This window comes from Prionailurus bengalensis, chromosome A3, assembly GCF_016509475.1.
Source record: "Prionailurus bengalensis isolate Pbe53 chromosome A3, Fcat_Pben_1.1_paternal_pri, whole genome shotgun sequence".
Taxonomy (NCBI): Eukaryota; Metazoa; Chordata; class Mammalia; order Carnivora; family Felidae; genus Prionailurus; species Prionailurus bengalensis.
In genome coordinates this window covers 60,751,940-60,762,446 of record NC_057354.1, presented here as the reverse complement: position 1 = coordinate 60,762,446, position 10,507 = coordinate 60,751,940, and the positions used below count along the sequence as shown (strand labels likewise).

The 10,507-nt window shown below is 41.6% G+C and overlaps 1 protein-coding gene across 2 annotated transcripts; it reads left to right on the top strand.

The window, feature by feature from the left end:
• The first annotated feature begins 3,096 nt into the window (after nt 1–3,096).
• LIPT1 (lipoyltransferase 1) lies at nt 3,097–5,478 on the top strand. Of its 2 annotated transcripts, none has more exons than XM_043603182.1 (2): nt 3,097–3,213; nt 4,304–5,478. In XM_043603182.1, the coding sequence occupies exon 2, from the start codon at nt 4,305–4,307 to the stop codon at nt 5,424–5,426; it is 1,122 nt and encodes a 373-aa protein (XP_043459117.1). In that variant the 5' UTR covers nt 3,097–3,213; nt 4,304; the 3' UTR covers nt 5,427–5,478. The 2 variants fall into 2 exon arrangements, with proteins under 2 accessions (XP_043459117.1, XP_043459118.1); XM_043603183.1 differs by having other exon boundaries at nt 3,145–3,225.
• Nucleotides 5,479–10,507: the final 5,029 nt, after the last annotated feature.

The window sequence follows — 10,507 nt, the reverse complement described above, 5'->3', positions numbered from 1 at the left end:
ACCTTAGCCAAATCACTTTTTTTTTTTTTTAACAGGGGCTTGGCTCAGATATTTACAGCCTTGTTTTTCATCTCCATGAATGTCCAACAGGATATTTGATAGTCATGGTGATGCTGAATGTGGGATGATTTTTCATTGTGCATGATGCCTCATGCATTGCATGATGTCAAATATGTCAAGTCACTGAGACAATAAAAATGCTAACATTAATCACCCTCATTGAGAACCACTGCTGCTAAGATACCAAAAAACTGGAATCCTCAAATCCAACCTAAGCCATAGTTTTAGCAGCACACTTGACAAGGGAAATCCACAAAGACTTCCTGGAAGAGGTAAAATGGAACAAGCTTAATAAGGATAACAACCTCACTTAGGTGTTTTGGGAGAATTCTACAAGTGGAATCCTAAAATGAGTACTTTTCAGAGTTCTGCCACTTCTAATAAGATAGTAAACTTCCCATAAAAAAAAAAAAAAACGTAGTTCAGCAGAAATGAGGATGTTTAGGAGACTTTAAATTCAACATATCCATAAAATAAGGTGTCTAAACCTATTATGTATTGCATCTAATGATGTTGTCATAGATGCTAATAATAAAAGCTTTCACTTATTGAGCTAGTGTGTGATCTCTTAGTTGGGATTCCCTAGAAACTGCCTGAGACAGGAATTCAGATGCATGTGATTTTTGAGAGTGTGCTCTTTAGAAAAAGCATATAAGGGAGTGAAGGAAGCAAGACAGGGAAATAGGAGTCAGCTGAGGATGAGGGCTCAGATAAATTCTTGAACTGATCCACAGGATGCTTTGGAAGGATATGACTGTACAGCTGTTCCATTACCCATTTTGAGGCAAAGGGTGGCACTATTGTGCCCCATACTAGTCAGACCTTGATTGCTACCACAAAGCCCAAGGGGGAGGCTGGAGGAGCAGGGAGGTAGCATGAATCACTAACGTGTCTCTGGACACAACAGCTCCTACACTCATAGCAGCTGGAGAATGCATGGGGGCACTAACAGTCTTTATTACAGTGTCAGACACCTAACATATATTATTTTCCTTTTATTTTGAAACAATCTCAAATTTACAGAAAAGTTGCTAGTACAAAGGCCTTCTGTCTCCCCACAACCATTTGAAAATAAGTAGCTGACCTCATTCTTCATCAGCCCTGAATACATTTTTAATGATTTAAAGAGATTTATTTATTCTTTATTTCTATTTTTTAATAGAAATATAATTGGCATATGACATTGGGTTAGTTTTAGGTGTACAACATAATGATTTTATATATGTATATACCGCAAAACAACACAATAAGTTAACATCCATCAAATTTTTTTCTTGTGATGAAAAATTTTAAGATCTACTCTCAGCACCTTGTAAACACATTAATACAATATTGTTAACTATAGACACCATGCTGTACATTAGATCCCCAGGACTTACTTATAACTGGAAGTTTATACCTTTGACCACCCTGACCCATTTCACCACCCCCCACCCCCCACTCAAAAGCACTTTTGACAGAATGGGGACAGAAGAAATATTGGAAGTTGATTATGAATGGGAAGTAAGCAACTGGATATGTAGCAAGTCCTTGAAGCTCTGCTCTTTTAAAGGGAAGTAGACAGGATGAAAGGTGGAAAAAGAAGTGGGGTCACTGGAGGATTGTTATGATGAAGCAGAGTTCATGTTTGGGTGTCAGTGGAAGAAGGTTCCAGTGGAGGTGAAGTAGGAGAAGGGTTAAGAATAACCAAAGGACACAACCACCTCAGTAGGAAATAAAGAGGAAAAAATTATCATCTCAGATTTGAGAGAAATGAAATTTAGGAAGGATGTAATATAAGCAAAGGGAAACAGTATTGTGTGGCTATTTTTAATAAAATTCCTAGAGGGACTAACTGAACAAAATCCATTCCATCTGCGTAATACAAGAAAGAGGAACTTCAACCAAAAGGGCAATGATAAATGAGCCATTTGTCTTTATTGTAGCTTTTTAAAAAAATTGTAGCTTTTTATGGAGCCCTGTGAAGCATCACCAAATTGTGAACCCTGGATGCTGCTTATTCCAAGATGCAGGCCTAGGCAGTTTCTATTCTAACTGAAAATTTTCATTTCTGTGGAAGATTGAAAAAGACCACAAATTCTTTGGGCTCCTCTTATGAAGAGGTGAGGTCCATTGCTCCATCCCTTATCTCTGGCCTGACTTTGTTGTTGTTTTGGCTAACATAAGGTGGCTGAAGTGTCTCTTCCAAGGCTAGGCGTGAATTGAGGTGCCCCAGCAGCCAGTAAACACTAGTTGCCAGGGTGTGAATAAGACCATCCTGGACCTCCCAGTTCAGCCAACCCTGGATGAATAAAGCTCTGGTGAAACCGTATAAATGTTAGAAATAAAAAATCGTGTTAAGCCACTGATGTTTGAGTCAGTTATTATGCAGCAATAGTTAAATGAAACTTTGGCTTGCCGGAGGAATTGCCCATCTGGCTGAGCCACAAGAATTTTCTTGCCAACTGCAAGGGTCACCGCAGATAGGTAACATTCATTAGCCTAAGTGTGAATTTTCTGACCCACTCCTTCCCAGCAGTTTCCATCTCTGTATTGGGAATACCAGCGTTTATTCCTTTAAATGCAATTTGTCTTTTAAAACTGATTTTAGTTTTCTCGCCTTCCAAGTGGAATTATGTGCTCTTTGGACTGTGAGGAGATACGGAAAGACCTGGAGCAATGACTGCACATTCAGTAGGCATCTGCTGGTGCTCTGGCCTGGCCTGGCATGCGACCTGACCGCTCTGGCTTCCTGGCGTCCTCCCTCTGGCCTCGCTCTGCGAATGCCCCCTCCAACCTGACACAGCCGCCCTGTTCTACCTTCGCCCTGGGTGACCATTAGCTCTGCGCTGTCACGTGGGGAACTCCATCTGAACTGCGGGCGCTATGACTTTCCATTGGAACGTATGCCCGTCTCTAATCTGGTTCAGCGCCAGCTGGTCGACTCTGTCGAGAGCCCCTCGGCTACGCACAGCCAGACACCAAAGAATGAGAAGGAAGGGCTCCCGGCGCGGCCCCGCCTCCTCTCGGCGCTTCCGCCGCCCAGCCTTCCTCTGGCCCAGTGGGCAGTGGGCGGGGCTGGCCGCGCGCGCAGCCTGACGGGCCGTAGGTCCTCGCACGCGTCCTTCTCCTGTAGGAACCGGCGTGCGCCGTGCGCGCGACTGGAAGAAGCAGGTGAGCTAAGCTGTAAGTGCCGTTCGGGGGCGCTGGGGCGGGCGGCCCTTTGGGTGTGAGTGGTGGGTGGACACCTGGGACTCTGAGGCCAGGCCGCCGAGGCCGGTGCTGTACACGCCGTGGTTTTCGCTCACCGCTTGGGACGACCTAACTCCACGGTTAGGAACAGCTTATCCCCAACGCAGGAGGGTAAAAAACTAAAACGTTTGGGTGCCAGGTGTGTGCGTTCCCACAGAGAGCCAAGAAAGCGAAATAAAACATGCGACCGTCGTGAGACTCTGGGTCAGTTATGTACTGTCAAAGATGTGGCAAAATAACAGGTGTTTTGAAGGAGCTGGGCCTACATAGGAGGATAGATGGAATTGTTATCTTTTGCTTTCTGTTCAGTGTTGAAAAGCCTGTTTGTAATGCAAAATGGTGGTATCAAAGCGTCCCCCTAGAATATGGAAATAAGGTTGTTGTCTGGGGGAAAACTATAAAATGTAAAGAAACATTTTAGGGAGGCCTGGGTGGCTCAGTCGGCTTCTCCGACTTTGGCTCAGGTCATGATCGCACAGTTGGTGAGTTTGAGCCCAGCCTGGGTCTCTGTACCGATAGCTCAGAGCCTGGAGCTTGCTTTGGAGTCTTGTGTCTCCTTCACTCTGCCCCTCCCCCACTCGCCCTCTATCTCAAAAATAAGCAAACATTTTTAAAAAAGAAAAGAAACATTTTACCAGACCTTCAAGGCTGATCTGTTACTGAACCATTGAATAAAAAGAGATTCACCGGTCCCAGATGAATCCAAGCCTCCTCTAGGAGAAAGAGGATATCCTGGCTTTAACAGGATCTCTCCAGAGCCCAGAAGTTGGGAAGGTGGTTTCCACAAGGCACATTCCATCAGACATTGAAACTCTTCTTCAGGTTTGTCTTCATTTATTTCCTTTGAGTACTCTGTTGTAGAGTTGTTAAAGACTAACAATAAAGCTAAAAGGCAAGCAAAGCAACTGATACATTAGAAAAATTTTGATTAAATAACCGAGAATCAAGAGCTAGAAAATGCAATTAAATTTTCTTTTTCTCAATTAACTTGTTTCTCTTCCATTTTTAAAAGCATGCTGATCCCATTTTCAATGAAGAATTGCTTCCAGTTACTTTGTAACCTCAAGGTCCCAACAGCTGGCTTTAAAAACACAGTAAAAAGTGGGCTTATTTTACAATCGATTTCTAATGATGTTTATCAAAATCTGGCTGTAGAAGACTGGATCCATGACCATGTGAATCTAGAGGGCAAGCCGGTTCTTTTCCTTTGGAGAAATTCTCCCTCTGTTGTAATAGGTAGACATCAGAATCCTTGGCAGGAATGCAACCTGAATCTGATGAGAGAAGAAGGTATAAAACTGGCTCGGAGAAGAAGTGGAGGAGGAACAGTCTATCATGATATGGGTAATATCAATCTGACTTTTTTTACAACCAAAAAAAAGTACAATAGGATGGAGAATTTAAAATTAGTTGTGAGAGCTCTGAATGCTATCCAACCCCAGCTGGATGTGCAGGCCACCAAAAGATGTGACCTTTTACTTGATGGACAGTTTAAAATCTCAGGAACAGCTTCTAAGATTGGCCGGACTACTGCTTATCACCATTGCACTTTATTATGTAGTACCAATAGGACCTTCTTGTCATCTTTGCTGAAGAGCCCTTACCAAGGGATCAAGAGCAATGCCACTGCTAGCATACCTTCCGTAGTAAAAAATCTTTTGGAAAAAGATCCCACTCTGACCTGTGAAGTACTGATGAATGCTATTGCTGCAGAATATGCTGCTTACCATCAAATTGATAATCATATTAACCTGATAAACCCAACGGATGAGACACTGTTTCCTGGAATAAATAATAAAGCCAAAGAACTACAGACCTGGGAGTGGATATATGGCAAAACTCCAAAGTTTAGTATAAACACTTCCTTTAATGTATTATATGGACAGTCATATTTGGAAATTAAAATAGTCATAGACATAAAGAATGGAAGAATTGAAATCTGTAATATTGAAGCACCTGATCATTGGTTGCCACTGGAAATATGTGACAAATTAAAAGCAGGTTTTATTGGCAGTAAGTTTTGCCCAATTGAAACTACTATGCTAACAAGTATATTACATAAAACATGTCCTAAAGATGATGAACTACACAGTAAATGGAATATTCTCTGTGAAAAAATCAAGGGAATAATGTGATTCCAAATAAATTTCTTAATGGTTTTAATGATAATAAAATGTTTACTTTGTATGTCTTTTTTTTTTTTTTAAAGTAATCTCTACACCCAACATGGGGCTTGAATTCACAACCCTGAGATCAAGTCACACGCTGTTATCGACTGAGCCAGCTAGGCACCTTCATTGTATGTCTCTTAAAAAAAACGTAGTCTCTTTCAGTAACTATTCCTCATTAGGAAGTGTCACCTAGTCCATATTTTCTATTTTCTGGCCTATAGATATGTTATCTCTTTCTTCATTGCTTTTTATTTATTTTTTTTAACCTAGCACAGATATGTATTTCTGCTCCTTCCTGTTACCACCATGGAGATGTATACTTTATTTGACAGTGATCTCAGAATTAGTTTTCTTACCTCTAGGGAATACAACCCAGGCTTCCTGTCACCTCTGATACCTTAAATTCTAAACTTCTTCCTTTTAATCATACAGTTGACCTTGAACAATGGGTTTGAACTGCATGGGTCCAATTATATGTAGTTTTTTGTTTTTTTTTTACAGTGCTATAAATATTTTCTTTCCCTTACGATTTTTTTAAAAAAATTTTTTTAGCATTTATTTTTTTATTTGAGAGAGACAGAGCATGAGCAGGAGAGGGGCAGAGAGAGAGGGAGACAAAATCCAAAGCAGGTCTAGGCTCTGAGCTGTCAGCACAGAGCCTAACGGGGGGCTTGAACCCACAAACAATGAGATCATGACCTGAGCTGAAGTCAGATGCTTAGCCACTTGAGCCACCCAGGCACCTGCCTTATGATTTTTAAATAACATTTTTTCTAGCTTACTTGAAGAATACAGTACATAATACAAAATATGTGTTGATGGTTATTAATAAGGCTTCTGGTCAGCAGGCTACTAGTTAAGTTTTGGGGAAGTCCGAAGTTATATGTGGATTTTCAACTGTGCCACGGTCAGTACCTCTAACCCCCATGTTATTCAAGTGTCTTATCCTCCATCCTCTCCCATTAAAGAGGAGCCCACTGCACTTTTCTAACCCCTTAACTCTCCAAATCTCTTGCCTCCTCTCCCTTCCTACCCAACCCTGAATTCTTTCATGTATACTGTCCTTTCTTATCAGCATTCTCATTTGCTTTTCTCTCTTGATCTATGTGGCCATTTTTTAAAATTATTTTTCTTCCAACAACTGATTTTTTACTCCTATGATACCCAGATGGCAGGCAAAGCTGGAGGAAAATTCACGTAATCATGCAGATTAACCCAATTTAATATTTGCAGTTTCCAACTTATATTCTCTATTGGCGTCAGGTTCAATTCCTCTCCATTGACTCCCTCATTCTTCAAAGGCCTTAATCACAAATGTTTCCTCTTAAGTTCAGAGCTCCACTGCTCTTGTCACAAACCTTGACTCCTAATTTGACAGTGGAAGCCTTCATAAATGAGTTCCTTCAGTACCCCATGTCTTCTCAACAATTGTCCTTCATTCTCAACTCCTTGTCCTTAAGGCTAACCCCTGTAATTGTACCTGGATCTTTGTCCTTTCCAACCTGTTTGGGCCTTGTACAATCAAAAAATTATCTTCTTTATCTTGCATTTTCTCTCTCCATTTTTACTGGATCCTTACCCAGAGTGAATGAACATGCCCATGTCTCTTCTTTCCCCTAAACCCCTGCTCAAGTTTTGTTCTGTCTCTGTCTCTTCAGTGCCAAACTTCTTCAGAGTAAAATCACTGCCAACACTTTGTGTCTCTACAGTTCATTCATATATTTCTCTTATTTCTACAGTATTTACTGTGTGCTTTTTGAGTGCCTACTGTGTGCCAGGTACTTTGTAGTTGCTGGATGTTCATGGTGAGTAAGATACAGATACGACCTCAAGAATTGACAGTTTAGTGTAATGTCTTTTCAAACTTGTTAAAAACTAGAGTAAAATAGATTTTATATTGTGTGCCAGCACAGATATTACCTATACCTAACAAGTTTTACAATGCAATGTTTATCCTATACTATTTATTTGGTATTTTATATTCAATTTTATTTCAGCTTTTAAAAACTGATTTTATGACCCATTAGTAGTTAAAGACCTGAGTGTAAAAAACTCAAGCCTAATAGGAAATGTAGACAGACAAATCAGTGTACAATTATAAAACAAACAAACAAAAGCCCAGGTAGCTATAATAGAGACTACCTAGCTAGACCTATCAAGGAGAGGACATTGAAACAGAGACCTGAAGAATGAGAAGAAAGCAGCCATGCACAGGGGAGTCAGGAGGAGAGTATTCCAAGTTTTATCAGTTATCTATTGCTAACTAACAAACCATTCCAAAACTTAGTGTCTTAAAAAACGTTTATTTTATTCACAAATCTACAATTTGAGCTGAGCTTTGATGGGGATAGCTCATATGATCCAGTGGGATTAGCTAGGACAGCTTAAGGGGCTGGAAATACCTACTTCAAGATGGCTCACATGGCTGGCAAATTGGTGCTGGCAGTTGGCTGGGAGCTCAGCTGGGGCTGTGAGTTGAGGGCTTCAATTTCTTTCCACTTGGGCCTAATCAAGCCTGCCTGGACTTCCTCACAACATGGTAGCTGGATTTCCAGAACAAGTGACTCAAGCCCAACAGAAACTCTCCTTTTATGACCTAGTCTTGGAAGTAACACAGTATCACTTCTGTAGTCCCATGTGCATCCAAATTCAAGGGGAGAGAACATCAATAACCACCTCTCCATGGGAGGAATCTCAAAGTCACTCTAAAAATCACCGCTGGCATTAAAAAAGGGGAGGCAGGAAGAAAAAAAAGGGTGGGGGGAGGCAGGGTAGCCCCTGGGTTGCTTGGTAAGTTAAACATCTGACTTGATTTCAGCTCAGGTTGTGATCTCATAGTGCGTGAGTTGGAGCCTTGCATCAGGCTCAGCGTTGGCAGCACAGAGCCTGCTTGGGATTCTATCTCCCTCTCTCTGCCCCTACCCTGCTTGTGCATGCATATGCGCTCTTTCTCTCAAACATTTTAAAAAATTACTGCTGGGTCTGGGAGATGTTACTGAAACCATTTTTGTAAAGTATAATCTGTGACACAGAACAGTATACAGGAAGGCCCTAAAGCAGGTAAAAGCTAGATTTTTCTTAAGTTTTACTTAAGAGAGAGAGAGCATGAGTAGGGGAAGGGCAGAAAGAGGGAAAAAGAATCCCAAGAAGGCTCTGTGCTGGCAGTGATGCAGGGCTTGAACTCATGAACTGTGAGATCATGACCTGACCCAAAATCAAGAGTTGGACACTTAACCAACTGAGCCACGCAGGCACCCCACAGCTAGGTTTTTAATGGTGTCAAAGGAAGTATAGAAAAATTGAAGTGTGGGAACATGAGGAGAATGGAGCAAGACAAAGCTGGAGAGAAAAAGAGACCAGATTATGTAGGGACTGATAGCCCGAGGTAGAGAAAGATTTTAAGTGCAATGATACTGCAGTTCTTATAAAGACTATTCTGTCTGCTTTGTGGAGAATGGACTGGAGTGAAGGAAGATAGGAAGCAGAAAGCCATTTGGAAGACTACTGTAGGAATTCCAGCAGAGGTGATGCTGGCAATGGCCATGGAAAGATACTGACACAGTGTTCAACACTTGTCAAAAATTAAGGATGACGTCTATTTTCAGGGCAAGGTTTAATTTGGATTCTTTTTAAAGGGAAACAATAAAGCAGTATATGTTAGTTTGCTAGGGTGGCCACAAAAAATACCACAGATTGGGTGGCTTAAACGATAGAAATATATTTTCTCATAGTTCTGGAGGCTAGCAAGTCCAAGATCAAGGTGTTGATGGGTTTGGTATCTCCTAGAGCCTCTCTCCTTGGCTCACAGATGGCTGCCTTCTTGCTGTGTCCTCACATAGCCTTTCTGTTACCAGAGAGAGGACCAGTTCCAAAGTCACCACTCAAAAGCCAATACTCAAGTGACAGGCATTGGTGGGAAAGGAAAGGCTGCTTTATTCAGGAAGTTGGCAACCTGGGAAAATGGCGGACTAACATCTCAAAGACCCATCTTCCCTGTCCAAGGGAAGCAGGAGAATTTTTAAAAGGGAAGGCACAGGGAATGGTAAGGGGACTATGTTCAAGAGAAGTTGGTGCTCACCAGTTAATCATCTGTCCATGCAAGTTTTCCCGATTCTTCTGCTTTACCAATAATCAAGGCTCCTAGGTGTCTCTCAGTAAAGGATGCCCCTGAAGTCCAACAAGCCACATCCTGGCAAGGCAATCCCAACTCCTACCCCTGTACCAGGAATCAAGGCTTCCAGATGTCTCTTACTGAGGATACTATGGTCAGTGGCAGCTGTTTTTGAGTATAGTCATGTCTTATCTTCCAGAAAGTCTGGTTCTTTGTTCCTCAAGGTCAGTGGTCTGCAGGATCTCAAGGGAAGTAGGTTAGTACTGCTACAGAGATTTTGGTCAGCAAGCAAGGAGTGAATAAGCTTGAAGCAAGTTAACCCTTAAGACCAATAGGAATGCTGTTACATTTCCTCTGAGTGTGTATATCTGTGTCAAAATTTCCACTTCTTATAAGGACACCAATCTTACTGGAAGAGGGTCCACCCTAAAGACATCATTTTAGCTTTGTAACTCTTTGAAGACCTTACCTCCAAATACAGTTACAATCTGATGTACTAGAAGTTAGGATTTAATGTGAATTTAGCTCTTATGAGTTCTCTTCATGTAACTGAGTAGGTCCAGATCTCATCTTTCCTTCTTTCTCTTTCTCTTTTCTCTCTCTCTTTTGAGAAGAGAAGGAGCAGGAGTGGACACAGGGATTTGCCTGCAACTGGTTCTCTCAAAGTGGAAGTGGAGTAAGTGAAGGGGATTTTACTTTTCTTTCTTTTTAATTTTTAATGTTTTATTTTATTTATTTTTAAGAGACAGCACAGAAGAAGGGAAGGGACAAGAGAGAGGGAGACAGAAGATCCGAAGTGGGCTATGCACTGACAGCAGCAAGCCCAATGTAGGGCTCAAACTCCTGAACTGCAGGATCATGACCTGAGCCAAAGTCCAACGCTCAACTGACTGAGCCACCCAGGCGTCCTGGATTTTACTTTTCAAGTGGCTCC

Coding starts and splice junctions, on each gene's coding strand:
- LIPT1 (XM_043603182.1), top strand. CDS start 4,305: ATGCTGATCCCATTTTCAATGAAGAATTGCTTCCAGTTACTTTGTAAC.